Here is a 23,534-nt window from a genome sequence, read left to right as displayed (position 1 = left end):
TCTTCATTCTTACATTGGGTCCCATCTTCATTCCCAGTACTTATTACAATGGGTCCCGTCTTCATTCCCTGTACTTATTACAATGGGTCCCGTCTTCATTCCCTGTACTTATTACAATGTGTCTCGTCTTCATTCCCTGTACTTATTACAATGGGTCCCGTCTTCATTCCCTGTACTTATTACAATGGGTCCCCTCATCATTCCCTGTACTTATTACAATGGGTCTCGTCTTCATTCCCTGTACTTATTACAATGGGTTGCATCTTCATTCCCTGTACTTATTACAATGGGTCCCCTCATCATTCCCTGTACTTACTACAATGGGTCCTGTCATCATTCCCTGTACTTATTACAATGGGTCCCCTCATCATTTCCAGTACTTATTACAATGGGTCCCCTCATCATTCCCTGTACTTATTACAATGGGTCCTGTCATCATTTCCTGTACTTATTACAATGGGTCCCATCTTCATTCCCTGTACTTATTACAATGGGTCCCCTCATCATTTCCTGTACTTATTACAATGGGTCCCATCTTCATTCCCTGTACTTATTACAATGGGTCCCGTCTTCATTCCCTGTACTTATTACAATGGGTCCCATCTTCATTTCCAGTACTTATTACAATGGGTCCCATCTTCATTCCCTGTACTTATTACAATGGGTCCCATCTTCATTCCCAGTACTTATTACAATGGGTCCCGTCTTCATTCCCTGTACTTATTACAATGTGTCTCGTCTTCATTCCCTGTACTTATTACAATGTGTCTCGTCTTCATTCCCTGTACTTATTACAATGGGTCCCGTCTTCATTCCCTGTACTTATTACAATGGGTCTCGTCTTCATTCCCTGTACTTATTACAATGTGTCTCGTCTTCATTCCCTGTACTTATTACAACTGTGAAGTGCTATAGAACATGCTGGCACTATATAAATGCTAATAAATAAATAATGGGTTGCGTCATCAGACCCGTTACACATAACAACAGTCTTCTTAATAGTCCTGACACATGTTACTGCTGATTGTGGTTATAAGTCTTTGTTATTATTACAGGGTCTTATTACAGTGGTGAGGTGACGGGGAGGTGTCTGAGGCTGGGGACCGAGGGAGTGGGATCCAGTGACTTCTTTTTCCATTTGTTTCAGGGGTTATTTAAACCCCACTCCCCTCTGAAACAAAGGAGAAGAGAAAACAATTAATATAGAATGTGCAGCCTCTGCCCTTTAAGTCCCATTTACACTAAGCCAGGGACACAAATGTCACATTCATGTCAGTGTCCCCTCCTCCAATATATCGCTGGGCATCCAGTGTCCCCTCCTCCCTTAAATCACCGGCCTCCCCGTGTCCCCTCCTCTCATATATAACCAGCCTGGCCATGTCCCCTCCTCCCTTATATCACCGGCCTGCCCATGTCCCCTCCTCCCTTATATCACCGGCCTGCCCATGTCCTCTCCTCTCTTATATCACCAGCCTGCCCATGTCCCCTCCTCCCTTATATCACCGGCCTGCCCATGTCCTCTCCTCCCATATATCACCGGCCTGCCCATGTCCCCTCCTCCCTTATATAACCAGCCTGCCCTCCTCCCTTATATCACCAGCCTGCCCATGTCCCCTTCTCTCATATATCACCAGCCTGCCCTCCTCCCTTATATCACCAGCCAGCCCGTGTTCCCTCCTCCCATATATCACCGGCCTGCCCGTGTCCCCTCCTCCCTTATAGCACCGGCCTGCCCATGTCCCCTCCTCCCTTATATCACCAGCCTGTCAATGTTCCCTCCTCCCTTATAGCACCAGCCTGTCCATGTCCCCTCCTCCCTTATAGCACCAGCCTGTCCATGTCCCCTCCTCCCATATAGCACCAGCCTGTCCATGTTCCCTCCTCCCATATAGCACCAGCCTGCCTTCCTCCCTTACATCACCGGCCTGCCCGTGTCCCCTCCTCCCTTATATCACCGGCCAGCCTGTGTCCCCTCCTCCCATATATCACCGGCCTGCCCATGTCCCCTCCTCCCTTATATCACCAGCCTGTCCATGTCCCCTCCTCCCTTATAGCACCAGCCTGTCCATGTTCCCTCCTCCCTTATAGCACCAGCCTGTCCATGTCCCCTCCTCCCTTATAGCACCAGCCTGTCCATGTCCCCTCCTCCCATATAGCACCAGCCTGTCCATGTTCCCTCCTCCCATATAGCACCAGCCTGCCTTCCTCCCTTACATCACTGGCCTGCCCGTGTCCCCTCCTCCCTTATATCACCGGCCAGCCCGTGTCCCCTCCTCCCATATATCACCGGCCTGCTCATGTCCCCTCCTCCCTTATATCACCAGCCTGTCCATGTCCCCTCCTCCCTTATAGCACCAGCCTGTCCATGTCCCCTCCTCCCTTATAGCACCAGCCTGTCCATGTCCCCTCCTCCCTTATAGCACCAGCCTGTCCATGTTCCCTTATATCACCGGCCTGCCCGTGTCCCCTCCTCCCATATAGCACCAGCCTGTCCATGTCCCCTCCTCCCTTATATCACCAGCCTGTCCATGTTCCCTTATATCACCGGCCTGCCCGTGTCCCCTCCTCCCTTATAGCACCAGCCTGTCCATGTTCCCTTATATCACCGGCCTGCCCGTGTCCCCTCCTCCCATATAGCACCAGCCTGTCCATGTCCCCTCCTCCCTTATATCACCGGCCTGTCCATGTCCCCTTATATCACCGGCCTGCCCGTGTCCCCTCCTCCCTTATAGCACCAGCCTGTCCATGTTCCCTTATATCACCGGCCTGTCCATGTCCCCTCCTCCCTTATATCACCAGCCTGTCCATGTCCCCTCCTCCCCTATAGCACCAGCCTGTCCATGTCCCCTCCTCCCTTATAGCACCAGCCTGTCCATGTCCCCTCCTCCCATATATCACCGGCCTGACCATGTCCCTTCCTCCCTTATAGCACCGGCCTGCCCATGTCCCCTCCTCCCATATATCACCAGCCTGCCCATGTCCCCTCCTCCCTTATAGCACCAGCCTGTCCATGTTCCCTTATATCACCGGCCTGCCCGTGTCCCCTCCTCCCATATAGCACCAGCCTGTCCATGTCCCCTTATATCACCGGCCTGCCCATGTCCCCTCCTCCCTTATAGCACCGGCCTGTCCATGTCCCCTCCTCCCTTATATCACCGGCCTGTCCATGTTCCCATCTCCCATATATCACCAGCCTGCCTGTGTCCTCTCCTCCCATATATCACCAGCCTGTCCATGTCCCCTCCTTTCATATAGCACCAGGAGTCTTCTGAACACAATAAGTGAAGTAGAATGAATGGTACAGCACTGGCAGAGATATATGGTGTAGAGGATACACTATATTATCGGCAGGAGGAGCCTGATGATTGGAGCATGTGATAATATGCTCAGGAAGTGCAGAACATATGGGAAAGGGGGAGGGGCTTGTCTGAGCATAAAATTGTGTTTAAGTGACAATGCAAAGGCTTATGGGTAGATATGCAAAGCATCAAAGACACCGATAGAAGACAGACTGCAGCTTGTTATAAAAGTTACATTACAGATTATACCGAAACTCAGCTACTAATACATAAATATAGAGCAACGGGATGTAGTGACCCTACTATGGTCATCGTTGTGTTTTACTAAAGCCTTCACCATGAATTATAACGGCCTAGCCAGGCGTAAGGGCTCGCAGTATCGCAATGAGGCGCAATATGCTGGATTATTGGTGCAGGTATATACCTCACAGTAACAACATCTAGACGTACAAACGTGGGATATATAAGATGTAAAAGTGTTACAGGAAAAACATGATCACAAAGCAGCCAGGTGTAGAAGATACAAAACACCATTAATTAAATATATTAATTGTAACAAAATATAGCAAATAAATCAGACTCTGTGACACAAGCACTGCAGGATACAGCAAAACTAATCCCAAAAAGTTTTTCAAATACATAAATATCAAAATTTTAATCTCTAAAGAAGTGAGAAAATTCAGCTGAAAAGTGCTGGTTTGTCTGGAGAACATTTATCGTACGTTGCAGGGAACGTTTGGTATGAAGAGGTGCAGTCACATAATGAATCTATAACCTATGGCTTTTACAGGTCTTTAAAAAAATGCAAAAAGAGTCAGCCGTGTACAGGTTTCATAGTAACTGTGAGCTGGCCGTCATCCTTTATGAAGAATTACCAGCCGGTAGCAATGTTTAGTCACATGGGCACAGCTGGTATAATACGGGCACTACTGGTGTAGTCACATGGGCACAGCTGGTATAATATGGGCACTACAGATGTAGTCACATGGACACTGCTGGTATAATACGGGCACTAGTGATGTAGTCACGTGGGCACAGCTGGTATAATACGGGCACTACTGGTGTAGTCACATGGGCACAGCTGGTATAATATGGGCACTACAGATGTAGTCACATGGACACTGCTGGTATAATACGGGCACTAGTGATGTAGTCACATGGGCACAGCTGGTATAATACGGGCACTACTGGTGTAGTCACATGGGCACAGCTGGTATAATATGGGCACTACAGATGTAGTCACATGGACACTGCTGGTATAATACGGGCACTAGTGATGTAGTCACATGGGCACTGCTGGTATAATACAAGCACTACTGAAGTAGTCACACGGGCACTGCTGGTATAATACGAGCACTAGTGTTGTAGTCACATGGGCACTGCTGGTATAATATGGGCACTACTGGTGTAGTCACATGGGCACTGCAGGTATAATACGGGCACTACAGATGTAGTCACATGGGCACTGCTGGTATAATATGGGCACTACTGATGTAGTCACACGGGCACTGCTGGTATAATACAGGCACTACAGATGTAGTCACATGGGCACTGCTGGTATAATACGGGCACTACAGATGTAGTCACATGGGCACTGCTGGTATAATACAGGCACTACTGATGTAGTCACATGGGCACTACTGGTATAATACAGGCACTACTGATGTAGTCACACGGGCACTGCTGGTATAATATGGGCACTAGTGTCACATGGGCACTGCTGGTATAATATGAGCACTAGTGATGTAGTCACATGGGCACTGTAGGTATAATACGGGCACTAGTGATGTAGTCACATGGGCACTGCTGGTATAATACTCGCACTACAGATGTAGTCACATGAGCACTGCTGGTATAATACGGGCACTACAGATGTAGTCACTTGGGCACTGCTGGTATAATACGGGCACTACAGATGTAGTCACATGGGCACTGCTGGTATAATACGGGCACTAGTGATGTAGTCACATGGGCACTGCTGGTATAATACGGGCACTACAGATGTAGTCACAGGGGCACTGCTGGTATAATAAGGGCACTAGTGATGTAGTCACATGGGCACTGCTGGTATAATACGGGCACTAGTGATGTAGTCACATGGGCACTGCTGGTATAATAAGGGCACTACAGATGTAGTCACATGGACACTGCTGGTATAATACGGGCACTAGTGATGTAGTCACATGGGCACTGCTGGTATAATACGGGCACTAGTGATGTAGTCACACTAGCACTGCTGGTATAATATGGGCACTAGTGTCACATGGGCACTGCTGGTATAATACGGGCACTAGTGATGTAGTCACATGGGCACAGCTGGTATAATACGGGCACTACTGGTGTAGTCACATGGGCACTGCTGGTATAATACGGGCACTACTGGTGTAGTCACATGGGCACTGCTGGTATAATACGGGCACTAGTGATGTAGTCACATGGGCACTGCTGGTATAATACGGGCACTAGTGATGTAGTCACATGGGCACTGCTGGTATAATAAGGGCACTACAGATGTAGTCACATGGACACTGCTGGTATAATACGGGCACTAGTGATGTAGTCACATGGGCACTGCTGGTATAATACGGGCACTAGTGATGTAGTCACACTAGCACTGCTGGTATAATATGGGCACTAGTGTCACATGGGCACTGCTGGTATAATACGGGCACTAGTGATGTAGTCACATGGGCACTGCTGGTATAATACAAGCACTACTGAAGTAGTCACACGGGCACTGCTGGTATAATACGAGCACTAGTGTTGTAGTCACATGGGCACTGCTGGTATAATATGGGCACTACTGGTGTAGTCACATGGGCACTGCAGGTATAATACGGGCACTACAGATGTAGTCACATGGGCACTGCTGGTATAATATGGGCACTACTGATGTAGTCACACGGGCACTGCTGGTATAATACAGGCACTACAGATGTAGTCACATGGGCACTGCTGGTATAATACGGGCACTACAGATGTAGTCACATGGGCACTGCTGGTATAATACAGGCACTACTGATGTAGTCACATGGGCACTACTGGTATAATACAGGCACTACTGATGTAGTCACACGGGCACTGCTGGTATAATATGGGCACTAGTGTCACATGGGCACTGCTGGTATAATATGAGCACTAGTGATGTAGTCACATGGGCACTGTAGGTATAATACGGGCACTAGTGATGTAGTCACATGGGCACTGCTGGTATAATACTCGCACTACAGATGTAGTCACATGAGCACTGCTGGTATAATACGGGCACTACAGATGTAGTCACTTGGGCACTGCTGGTATAATACGGGCACTACAGATGTAGTCACATGGGCACTGCTGGTATAATACGGGCACTAGTGATGTAGTCACATGGGCACTGCTGGTATAATACGGGCACTACAGATGTAGTCACAGGGGCACTGCTGGTATAATAAGGGCACTAGTGATGTAGTCACATGGGCACTGCTGGTATAATACCGGCACTACAGATGTTTTCACATAGATACTACGAGTATAAAATGGGCACCAATGCACTTTTACCTTCAAAGACAGATATACGGAGCACTTACTCACCAAGTCATATGATACAAGTGTCATCACTACTCACCATATATAAGTTATGACATCACTATTGACCATATATAAGTTATGACATCACTACTCACCATTTATAAGTTATGACATCACTACTCACCATATATAACAGATTGTATCACTACTTACCATGGTATACAATCAGGAAGCCGGCTCGCTTAATACCGACAGCCAGCTTCCCGACTGTCTTATCCCGGCGAGAGGTGAAATGCTGGACGTCTAGATGTAGACGCCTGACATTTCCCCGATGCCGGGAGACCGGCGCCCACCATCCCGATCGAAGGGATGCCGGGCGCCGCGAGCGGACAGCCGCAGGGGGGTAGGGTTAGGTACACCCCCGGGAGGGTTAGGGTTAGGCTAGGGGGAGGGAGGGTTAGGCACCCCCGGGGGGAAAGGGTTAGGCACCCCCCGGGGGACTTAGGTTTAGGCTGCGGGGAAGGGGGGGTTAGGGTTAGGCACTTGGGGGGGAGGTTAGGGTTAGGTACCCCTAAGGAGGGTTACGGTTAGGGGGTTAGGTTAGTTAGTATTATCTATCCACGATCGGGATTTCCAGCACTGTCGGGCTTCTGCTGCCTTACCATATATAACAGACTGCATCACTACTCACCATATATAACAGACTGCATCACTACTCACCATATATAACAGACGGCATCACTACTCACAATATATAACAGACTACATCACTACTCACCATATATAACAGACTGCATCACTACTCACCATATATAACAGATTGCATCACTACTCACCATATATAACAGACTGCATCACTACTCACCATATATAACAGATTGCATCACTACTCACCATATATAACAGACTGCATCACTACTCACCATATATGACAGATTGCATCACTAATCACCATATATAACAGATTGCATCACTACTCACCATATATAACAGACTGCATCACTACTCACCATATATAACAGATTGCATCACTACTCACCATATATAACAGATTGCATCACTACTCACCATATATAACAGATTGCATCACTACTCACCATATATAACAGACTGCATCACTACTCACCATATATAACAGATTGCATCACTACTCACCATATACAACAGATTGCATCACTACTCACCATATATAACAGATTGCATCACTACTCACCATATATAACAGATTGCTTCACTACTCATCATATATAACAGATTGCATCACTACTCGCCATATATAACAGACTGCATCACTACTCACCATATATAACAGACTGCATCACTACTCACCATATATAACAGATTGCATCACTACTCACCATATATAACAGATTGCATCATTACTCACCATATATAACAGATTGCATCACTACTCACCATATATAACAGATTGCATCACTACTCATCATATATAACAGATTGCATCACAACTCACCATATATAACTGATTTCATCACAACTCACCATATATAACTTATTGCATCACTACTCACCATATATAACAGACTGCATCACTACTCACCATATATAACAGATTGCATCACTACTCACCATATATAACAGACTGCATCACTACTCACCATACATAACTGATTGCATCACTACTCATCATACATAACAGATTGCATCACTACTCACCATATATAAGTTATGAGATCATTAACTCACCATATATAACTGATTTCATCACAACTCACCATATATAACTGATTGCATCACTACTCACCATATATAACAGACTGCATCACTACTCACCATATATAACGGATTGCATCACTACTAACTATATATAACAGACTGCATCACTACTCACCATATATAACTGATTTCATCACTACTCACCATATATAACAGATTGCATCACTACTCACCATATATAACAGACTGCATCACTACTCACCATATATAACAGACTGCATCACTACTCACCATATATAACAGATTGCATCACTACTCACCATATATAACAGAATGCATCACTACTCACCATATATAACAGATTGCTTCACTACTCATCATATATAACAGACTGCATCACTACTCACCATATATAACAGATTGCATCACTACTCACCATATATAACAGATTGCATCACTACTCACCATATATAACAGATTGCATCACTACTCACCATATATAACAGACTGCATCACTACTCACCATATATAACAGATTGCATCACTACTCACCATATATAACAGATTGCATCACTACTCACCATATATAACATATTGCTTCACTACTCACCATATATAACAGATTGCATCACTACTCACCATATATAACTGATTGCATCACTACTCACCATATATAATAGATTGCATCACTACTCACCATATATAACAGATTGCATCACTACTCACCATATATAACTGATTGCATCACTACTCACCATATATAACAGATTGCATCACTACTCACCATATATAACAGACTGCATCACTACTCACCATATATAACAGATTGCATCACTACTCACCATACATAACAGATTGCATCACTACTCACCATACATAACTGATTGCATAACTACTCACCATATATAACAGATTGCATCACTACTCACCATATATAACAGACTACATCACTACTCACCATATATAACAGACTGCATCACTACTCACCATATATAACAGACTGCATCACTACTCACCATATATAACAGACTGCATCACTACTCACCATATATAACAAATTACATCACTACTCACCATATATAACAGACTACATCACTACTCACCATATATAACAGACTACATCACTACTCACCATATATAACAGACTGCATCACTACTCACCATATATAACAGACTGCATCACTACTCACCATACATAACTGATTGCATCACTACTCACCATATATAACTGATTTTATCACAACTCACCATACATAACTGATTTTATCACAACTCACCATACATAACTGATTGCATCACTACTCATCGTATATAACAGATTGCATCACTACTCACCATATATAAGTTATGACATCATTAACTCACCATATATAACTGATTTCATCACAACTCACCATATATAACTTATTGCATCACTACTCACCATATATAACTGATTTCATCACTACTCACCATATATAACTGATTTCATCACTACTCACCATACATAACTGATTGCATCACTACTCACCATACATAACAGATTGCATCACTACTCACCATACATAACAGATTGCATCACTACTCACCATATATAACAGATTGCATCACTACTCACCATATATAACAGACTGCATCACTACTCACCATATATAACTGATTGCATCACTTCTCACCATATATAACTGATTTCATCACTACTCACCATATATAACAGATTGCATCACTACTCACCATATATAACAGATTGCATCACTACTCACCATATATAACAGATTGCATCACTACTCACCATATATAACAGATTGCATCACTACTCACCATATATAACAGATTGCTTCACTACTCACCATATATAATAGATTGCATCACTACTCACCATATATAACTGATAGCATCACTACTCACCATATATAACTGATTGCATCACTACTCACCATATATAACAGACTACATCACTACTCACCATACATAACAGATTGCATCACTACTCACCATACATAACAGATTGCATCACTACTCACCATACATAACTGATTGCATCACTACTCACCATATATAACAGATTGCATCACTACTCACCATATATAACAGACTACATCACTACTCACCATATATAACAGACTGCATCACTACTCACCATCTATAACAGATTGCATCACTACTCACCATCTATAACAGACTGCATCACTACTCACCATATATAACAGATTACATCACTACTCACCATATATAACAGACTACATCACTACTCACCATATATAACAGACTACATCACTACTCACCATATATAACAGACTGCATCACTACTCACCATATATAACAGACTGCATCACTACTCACCATATATAACTGATTTTATCACAACTCACCATACATAACTGATTGCATCACTACTCATCGTATATAACAGATTGCATCACTACTCACCATATATAAGTTATGACATCATTAACTCACCATATATAACTGATTTCATCACAACTCACCATATATAACTTATTGCATCACTACTCACCATATATAACTGATTTCATCACTACTCACCATATATAACTGATTTCATCACTACTCACCATACATAACTGATTGCATCACTACTCACCATATATAACAGATTGCATCACTACTCACCATATATAACAGATTGCATCACTACTCACCATATATAACAGACTGCATCACTACTCACCATATATAACAGACTGCATCACTACTCACCATATATAACAGACTGCATCACTATTCACCATATATAACAGACTGCATCACTACTCACCATATATAACAGATTGCATCACTACTCACCATATATAACAGATTGCATCACTACTCACCATATATAACAGACTGCATCACTACTCACCATATATAACTGATTGCATCACTACTCACCATATATAACTGATTTCATCACTACTCACCATATATAACTGATTGCATCACTACTCACCATATATAACTGATTGCATCACTACTCACCATACATAACTGATTGAATCACTACTCACCATATATAACGGATTGCATCACTACTAACTATATATAAGTTATGACATCATTAACTCACCATATATAACTGATTGCATCACTAATCACCATATATAACAGATTGCATCACTACTCACCATATATAAGTTATGACAACATTAACTCACCATATATAACTGATTTCATTACAACTCACCGTATATAACTTATTGCATCACTACTCACCATAACTGATTGCATCACTACTCACCATATATAACTGATTTCATCACTACTCACCATATATAACTGATTGCATCACTACTCACCATATATAATAGATTGCATCACTACACACCATATATAAGTTATGACATCACTACTCACCATATATAAGTTATGACATCACAACTGACCATATATAACTTATTGCATCACTACTCACCATATATAACTGATTTCATCACTACTCACCATATATAACTGATTTCATCACTACTCACCATATATAACTGATTTCATCACTACTCACCATATATAACTGATTTCATCACTACTCACCATACATAACTGATTGCATCACTACTCACCATACATAACTGATTGCATCACTACTCACCATACATAACAGATTGCATCACTACTCACCATACATAACAGATTGCATCACTACTCACCATACATAACAGATTGCATCACTACTCACCATATATAACAGATTGCATCACTACTCACCATATATAACAGACTGCATCACTACTCACCATATATAACTGATTGCATCACTACTCACCATATATAACTGATTTCATCACTACTCACCATATATAACTGATTTCATCACTACTCACCATATATAACTGATTTCATCACTACTCACCATACATAACTGATTGCATCACTACTCACCATATATAACAGATTGCATCACTACTCACCATATATAACAGATTGCATCACTACTCACCATATATAACAGATTGCATCGCTACTCACCATATATAACAGACTGCATCACTACTCAGCATATATAACAGACTGCATCACTACTCACCATATATAACAGACTGCATCACTACTCACCATATATAACAGACTGCATCACTACTCACCATATATAACAGACTGCATCACTACTCACCATATATAACAGATTGCATCACTACTCACCATATATAACAGACTACATCACTACTCACCATATATAACTGATTTCATCATTACTCACCATATTTAACTGATTTCATTACTACTCACCTTACATAACATCACTTGCATCACTGCTCACCATATATAACAGATTGCATCACTACTCAAAATATATAACAGACTGCATCACTACTCACCATATATAACAGACTGCATCACTACTCACCATATATAACAGACTGCATCACTACTCACCATATATAACAGATTGCATCACTACTCACCATATATAACAGATTGCATCACTACTCACCATATATAACTGATTGCATCACTACTCACCATATATAAATGATTTCATCACTACTCATCGTATATAACAGATTGCATCACTACTCACCATATATAAGTTATGACATCATTAACTCACCATATATAACTGATTTCATCACAACTCACCATATATAACTTATTGCATCACTACTCACCATACATAACTGATTTCATCACTACTCACCATATATAACTGATTTCATCACTACTCACCATATAAAACAGACTGCATCACTACTCACCATATATAACAGACTGCATCACTACTCACCATATATAACAGACTACATCACTACTCACCATATATAAATAACAGACTGCATCACTACTCACCATATATAACTGATTTCATCACTACTCACCATATATAACAGACTGCATCACTTCTCACCATATATAACAGACTGCATCACTACTCACCATATATAACTGATTTCATCACTACTCACCATATATAACAGACTGCATCACTACTCACCATATATAACAGACTGCATCACTACTCACCAAACATAACTGACTGCATCACTACTCACCATATATAACGGATTGCATCACTACTAACTATATATAAGTTATGACATCATTAACTCACCATATATAACTGATTGCATCACTACTCACCATATATAGCAGATTGCATCACTACTCACCATATATAAGTTATGACATCATTAACTCACCATATATAACTGATTTCATCACATCTCACCATATATAACTTATTCCATCACTACTCACCATATATAACTGATTTCATTCACTACTCACCATATATAACTGATTTCATCACTACTCACATACATAACTGATTGCATCACTACTCACCATATATAACAGATTGCATCACTACTCACCATATATAACAGACTGCATCACTACTCACCATATATAACAGACTGCATCACTACTCACCATATATAACAGACTGCATCACTACTCACCATATATAACAGATTGCATCACTACTCACCATATATAACAGATTGCATCACTACTCACCATATATAACAGATTGCATCACTACTCACCATATATAACAGACTGCATCACTACTCACCATATATAACTGATTGCATCACTACTCACCATATATAACTGATTTCATCACTACTCACCATATATTACTGATTTCATCACTACTCACCATAAATAACTGATTGCATCACTACTCACCATATATAACTGATTGCATCACTACTCACCATACATAACTGATTGCATCACTACTCACCATATATAACAGATTGCATCACTACTCACCATATATAACTGATTTCATCACTACTCACCATATATAACAGACTGCATCACTACTCACCATATATAACAGACTGCATCACTACTCACCATACATAACTGTTTGCATCACTACTCACCATATATAACGGATTGCATCACTACTAACTATATATAAGTTATGACATCATTAACTCACCATATATAACTGATTGCATCACTACTCACCATATATAAGTTATGACATCACTACTCACCATATAAAACGGATTGCATCAGTACGGACCATATATAAGTTATGACATCAGTACTGACCATATACAAGTATAACATCAGTACAGACCATATATAACTGATTGCATCACTACTCACCATATATAACAGATTGCATCACTACTCACCATATATAACAGACTGCATCACTACTCACCATATATTAGTTATGACATCAATACTCACTATATATAAGTTATGACATCAGTAGTGACCATATATAAGCTACTGTATGACATCAGTACTGACCATATATAAGTTATGACATCACTACTCACCATATACAAGTATAACATCATTACTCACCATATGTAAGTTATGACATCACTACTCACCATATATTAGTTATGAACTCAATACTCACCATATATAAATTATGACATCACTACTCACCATATATAAGTTATGACATCACAACTGACCATATATAAAACTTATTGCATCACTACTCACCATATATAACTGATTTCATCACTACTTTCCATATATAACTGATTTCATCACTACTCACCATATATAACAGACTGCATCACTACTCACCATATATAACAGATTGCATCACTACTCACCATATATAACAGATTGCATCACTACTCACCATATATAACAGACTGCATCACTACTCACCATATATAACTGATTGCATCACTACTCACCATATATAACTGATTTCATCACTACTCACCATATATAACTGATTGCATCACTACTCACCATATATAACTGATTGCATCACTACTCACCATACATAACTGATTGCATCACTACTCACCATATATAACGGATTGCATCACTACTAACTATATGTAAGTTAAGACATCATTAACTCACCATATATAACTGATTGCATCACTAATCACCATATATAACAGATTGCAACACTACTCACCATATATAAGTTATGACAACATTAACTCACCATATATAACTGATTTCATTACAACTCACCGTATATAACTTATTGCATCACTACTCACCATAACTGATTGCATCACAACTCACCATATATAACTGATTTCATCACTACTCACCATATATAACTGATTGCATCACTACTCACCATATATAATAGATTGCATCACTACACACCATATATAAGTTATGACATCACTACTCACCATATATAAGTTATGACATCACAACTGACCATATATAACTGATTTCATCACTACTCACCATATATAACTGATTTCATCACTACTCACCATATATAACTGATTTCATCACTACTCACCATATATAACTGATTTCATCACTACTCACCATATATAACTGATTTCATCACTACTCACCATACATAACTGATTTCATCACTACTCACCATACATAACTGATTGCATCACTACTCACCATAGATAACTGATTGCATCACTACTCACCATACATAACAGATTGCATCACTACTCACCATACATAACAGATTGCATCACTACTCACCATATATAACAGACTGCATCACTACTCACCATATATAACTGATTGCATCACTACTCACCATATATAACTGATTTCATCACTACTCACCATATATAACAGATTGCATCACTACTCACCATATATAACAGATTGCATCACTACTCACCATATATAACAGATTGCATCACTACTCACCATATATAACAGATTGCATCACTACTCACCATATATAACAGATTGCTTCACTACTCACCATATATAATAGTTTGCATCACTACTCACCATATATAACTGATTGCATCACTACTCACCATATATAATAGATTGAATCACTACTCACCATATATAACAGATTGCATCACTACTCACCATATATAACTGATTGCATCACTACTCACCATATATAACTGATTGCATCACTACTCACCATACATAACAGATTGCATCACTACTCACCATACATAACTGATTGCATCACTACTCACCATACATAACTGATTGCATCACTACTCACCATATATAACAGATTGCATCACTACTCACCATATATAACAGACTACATCACTACTCACCATATATAACAGACTGCATCACTACTCACCATATATAACAGATTGCATCACTACTCACCATATATAACAGACTGCATCACTACTCACCATATATAACAGATTACATCACTACTCACCATATATAACAGACTACATCACTACTCACCATATATAGACTACATCACTACTCACCATATATAACAGACTGCATCACTACTCACCATATATAACAGACTGCATCACTACTCACCATACATAACTGATTGCATCACTACTCACCATATATAAGTTATGACATCACTACTCACCATATATAAGTTATGACATCACAACTGACCATATATATCTTATTGCATCACTAGTCACCATATATAACTGATTTCATCACTACTCACCATATATAACTGATTTCATCACTACTCACCATATATAACTGATTTCATCACTACTCACCATACATAACTGATTGCATCACTACTCACCATACATAACTGATTGCATCACTACTCACCATACATAACAGATTGCATCACTACTCACCATACATAACAGATTGCATCACTACTCACCATATATAACAGACTGCATCACTACTCACCATATATAACTGATTGCATCACTACTCACCATATATAACTGATTTCATCACTACTCACCATATATAACTGATTTCATCACTACTCACCATATATAACTGATTTCATCACTACTCACCATACATAACTGATTGCATCACTACTCACCATATATAACTGATTGCATCACTACTCACCATATATAACAGATTGCATCACTACTCACCATATATAACAGACTGCATCACTACTCACCATATATAACAGATTGCATCACTACTCACCATATATAACAGACTGCATCACTACTCACCATATATAACTGATTTCATCACTACTCACCATATATAACAGACTGCATCACTACTCACCATACATAACAGATTGCATCACTACTCACCATATATAACAGACTGCATCACTACTCACCATATATAACTGATTTCATCACTACTCACCATATATAACAGACTGCATCACTACTCACCATATATAACTGATTTCATCACTACTCACCATACATAACTGATTGCATCACTACTCACCATATATAGCAGATTGCATCACTACTCACCATATATAAGTTATGACATCATTAACTCACCATATATAACTGATTTCATCACAACTCACCATATATAACTTATTGCATCACTACTCACCATATATAACTGATTTCATCACTACTCACCATATATAACTGATTTCATCACTACTCACCATATATAACTGATTTCATCACTACTCACCATACATAACTGATTGCATCACTACTCACCATACATAACTGATTGCATCACTACTCACCATATATAACAGACTGCATCACTACTCACCATATATAACAGACTGCATCACTACTCACCATATATAACAGACTGCATCACTACTCACCATATATAACAGACTGCATCACTACTCACCATATATAACAGACTGCATCACTACTCACCATATATAACAGATTGCATCACTACTCACCATATATAACAGATTGCTTCACTACTCACCATATATAATAGTTTGCATCACTACTCACCATATATAACTGATTGCATCACTACTCACCATATATAACAGACTGCATCACTACTCACCATATATAACTGATTTCATCACTACTCACCATATAACAGACTGCATCACTACTCACCATACATAACAGATTGCATCACTACTCACCATATATAACAGACTGCATCACTACTCACCATATATAACTGATTTCATCACTACTCACCATATATAACAGACTGCATCACTACTCACCATATATAACTGATTTCATCACTACTCACCATACATAACTGATTGCATCACTACTCACCATATATAGCAGATTGCATCACTACTCACCATATATAAGTTATGACATCATTAACTCACCATATATAACTGATTTCATCACAACTCACCATATATAACTTATTGCATCACTACTCACCATATATAACTGATTTCATCACTACTCACCATATATAACTGATTTCATCACTACTCACCATATATAACTGATTTCATCACTACTCACCATACATAACTGATTGCATCACTACTCACCATACATAACTGATTGCATCACTACTCACCATATATAACAGACTGCATCACTACTCACCATATATAACAGACTGCATCACTACTCACCATATATAACAGACTGCATCACTACTCACCATATATAACAGACTGCATCACTACTCACCATATATAACAGACTGCATCACTACTCACCATATATAACAGATTGCATCACTACTCACCATATATAACAGATTGCATCACTACTCACCATATATAACAGACTGCATCACTACTCACCATATATAACAGACTGCATCACTACTCACCATATATAACAGACTGCATCACTATTCACCATATATAACAGACTGCATCACTACTCACCATATATAACAGATTGCATCACTACTCACCATATATAACAGATTGCATCACTACTCACCATATATAACAGATTGCATCACTACTCACCATATATAACAGACTGCATCACTACTCACCATATATAACTGATTGCATCACTACTCACCATATATAACTGATTTCATCACTACTCACCATATATAACTGATTTCATCACTACTCACCATATATAACTGATTGCATCACTACTCACCATATATAAGTTATGACATCACTACTCACCATATAAAACGGATTGCATCAGTACGGACCATATATAAGTTATGACATCAGTACTGACCATATACAAGTATAACATCAGTACAGACCATATATAACTGATTGCATCACTACTCACCATATATAACAGATTGCATCACTACTCACCATATATAACAGACTGCATCACTACTCACCATATATTAGTTATGACATCAATACTCACTATATATAAGTTATGACATCAGTAGTGACCATATATAAGCTACTGTATGACATCAGTACTGACCATATATAAGTTATGACATCACTACTCACCATATACAAGTATAACATCATTACTCACCATATGTAAGTTATGACATCACTACTCACCATATATTAGTTATGAACTCAATACTCACCATATATAAATTATGACATCACTACTCACCATATATAAGTTATGACATCACAACTGACCATATATAAAACTTATTGCATCACTACTCACCATATATAACTGATTTCATCACTACTTTCCATATATAACTGATTTCATCACTACTCACCATATATAACAGACTGCATCACTACTCACCATATATAACAGATTGCATCACTACTCACCATATATAACAGATTGCATCACTACTCACCATATATAACAGACTGCATCACTACTCACCATATATAACTGATTGCATCACTACTCACCATATATAACTGATTTCATCACTACTCACCATATATAACTGATTGCATCACTACTCACCATATATAACTGATTGCATCACTACTCACCATACATAACTGATTGCATCACTACTCACCATATATAACGGATTGCATCACTACTAACTATATGTAAGTTAAGACATCATTAACTCACCATATATAACTGATTGCATCACTAATCACCATATATAACAGATTGCAACACTACTCACCATATATAAGTTATGACAACATTAACTCACCATATATAACTGATTTCATTACAACTCACCGTATATAACTTATTGCATCACTACTCACCATAACTGATTGCATCACAACTCACCATATATAACTGATTTCATCACTACTCACCATATATAACTGATTGCATCACTACTCACCATATATAATAGATTGCATCACTACACACCATATATAAGTTATGACATCACTACTCACCATATATAAGTTATGACATCACAACTGACCATATATAACTGATTTCATCACTACTCACCATATATAACTGATTTCATCACTACTCACCATATATAACTGATTTCATCACTACTCACCATATATAACTGATTTCATCACTACTCACCATATATAACTGATTTCATCACTACTCACCATACATAACTGATTTCATCACTACTCACCATACATAACTGATTGCATCACTACTCACCATAGATAACTGATTGCATCACTACTCACCATACATAACAGATTGCATCACTACTCACCATACATAACAGATTGCATCACTACTCACCATATATAACAGACTGCATCACTACTCACCATATATAACTGATTGCATCACTACTCACCATATATAACTGATTTCATCACTACTCACCATATATAACAGATTGCATCACTACTCACCATATATAACAGATTGCATCACTACTCACCATATATAACAGATTGCATCACTACTCACCATATATAACAGATTGCATCACTACTCACCATATATAACAGATTGCTTCACTACTCACCATATATAATAGTTTGCATCACTACTCACCATATATAACTGATTGCATCACTACTCACCATATATAATAGATTGAATCACTACTCACCATATATAACAGATTGCATCACTACTCACCATATATAACTGATTGCATCACTACTCACCATATATAACTGATTGCATCACTACTCACCATACATAACAGATTGCATCACTACTCACCATACATAACTGATTGCATCACTACTCACCATACATAACTGATTGCATCACTACTCACCATATATAACAGATTGCATCACTACTCACCATATATAACAGACTACATCACTACTCACCATATATAACAGACTGCATCACTACTCACCATATATAACAGATTGCATCACTACTCACCATATATAACAGACTGCATCACTACTCACCATATATAACAGATTACATCACTACTCACCATATATAACAGACTACATCACTACTCACCATATATAGACTACATCACTACTCACCATATATAACAGACTGCATCACTACTCACCATATATAACAGACTGCATCACTACTCACCATACATAACTGATTGCATCACTACTCACCATATATAAGTTATGACATCACTACTCACCATATATAAGTTATGACATCACAACTGACCATATATATCTTATTGCATCACTAGTCACCATATATAACTGATTTCATCACTACTCACCATATATAACTGATTTCATCACTACTCACCATATATAACTGATTTCATCACTACTCACCATACATAACTGATTGCATCACTACTCACCATACATAACTGATTGCATCACTACTCACCATACATAACAGATTGCATCACTACTCACCATACATAACAGATTGCATCACTACTCACCATATATAACAGACTGCATCACTACTCACCATATATAACTGATTGCATCACTACTCACCATATATAACTGATTTCATCACTACTCACCATATATAACTGATTTCATCACTACTCACCATATATAACTGATTTCATCACTACTCACCATACATAACTGATTGCATCACTACTCACCATATATAACTGATTGCATCACTACTCACCATATATAACAGATTGCATCACTACTCACCATATATAACAGACTGCATCACTACTCACCATATATAACAGATTGCATCACTACTCACCATATATAACAGACTGCATCACTACTCACCATATATAACTGATTTCATCACTACTCACCATATATAACAGACTGCATCACTACTCACCATACATAACAGATTGCATCACTACTCACCATATATAACAGACTGCATCACTACTCACCATATATAACTGATTTCATCACTACTCACCATATATAACAGACTGCATCACTACTCACCATATATAACTGATTTCATCACTACTCACCATACATAACTGATTGCATCACTACTCACCATATATAGCAGATTGCATCACTACTCACCATATATAAGTTATGACATCATTAACTCACCATATATAACTGATTTCATCACAACTCACCATATATAACTTATTGCATCACTACTCACCATATATAACTGATTTCATCACTACTCACCATATATAACTGATTTCATCACTACTCACCATATATAACTGATTTCATCACTACTCACCATACATAACTGATTGCATCACTACTCACCATACATAACTGATTGCATCACTACTCACCATATATAACAGACTGCATCACTACTCACCATATATAACAGACTGCATCACTACTCACCATATATAACAGACTGCATCACTACTCACCATATATAACAGACTGCATCACTACTCACCATATATAACAGACTGCATCACTACTCACCATATATAACAGATTGCATCACTACTCACCATATATAACAGATTGCTTCACTACTCACCATATATAATAGTTTGCATCACTACTCACCATATATAACTGATTGCATCACTACTCACCATATATAACAGACTGCATCACTACTCACCATATATAACTGATTTCATCACTACTCACCATATAACAGACTGCATCACTACTCACCATACATAACAGATTGCATCACTACTCACCATATATAACAGACTGCATCACTACTCACCATATATAACTGATTTCATCACTACTCACCATATATAACAGACTGCATCACTACTCACCATATATAACTGATTTCATCACTACTCACCATACATAACTGATTGCATCACTACTCACCATATATAGCAGATTGCATCACTACTCACCATATATAAGTTATGACATCATTAACTCACCATATATAACTGATTTCATCACAACTCACCATATATAACTTATTGCATCACTACTCACCATATATAACTGATTTCATCACTACTCACCATATATAACTGATTTCATCACTACTCACCATATATAACTGATTTCATCACTACTCACCATACATAACTGATTGCATCACTACTCACCATACATAACTGATTGCATCACTACTCACCATATATAACAGACTGCATCACTACTCACCATATATAACAGACTGCATCACTACTCACCATATATAACAGACTGCATCACTACTCACCATATATAACAGACTGCATCACTACTCACCATATATAACAGACTGCATCACTACTCACCATATATAACAGATTGCATCACTACTCACCATATATAACAGATTGCATCACTACTCACCATATATAACAGACTGCATCACTACTCACCATATATAACAGACT

At 38.9% G+C, this 23,534-nt stretch overlaps 1 protein-coding gene across 1 annotated transcript in view; it reads right to left on the bottom strand.

The window, feature by feature from the left end:
- Positions 1 to 842: 842 nt before the first annotated feature.
- LOC148501207 (uncharacterized) overlaps positions 843 to 23,534 on the bottom strand; it is a 149,362-nt gene continuing 126,670 nt past the window's right edge. The window contains exon 16 of the mRNA XM_088450818.1: positions 843 to 1,171. Within this exon, the coding sequence (XP_088306944.1) occupies positions 1,155 to 1,171 (17 nt within the window). The 3' untranslated portion in view covers positions 843 to 1,154. The remainder of the gene's footprint in view (positions 1,172 to 23,534) is intronic.

Source organism: Taudactylus pleione, unplaced genomic scaffold (genome assembly GCF_031769625.1).
Source record: "Taudactylus pleione unplaced genomic scaffold, aTauple2 ptg000526l, whole genome shotgun sequence".
Taxonomy (NCBI): Eukaryota; Metazoa; Chordata; class Amphibia; order Anura; family Myobatrachidae; genus Taudactylus; species Taudactylus pleione.
This window is presented reverse-complemented; position numbering and strand designations above follow the sequence as displayed.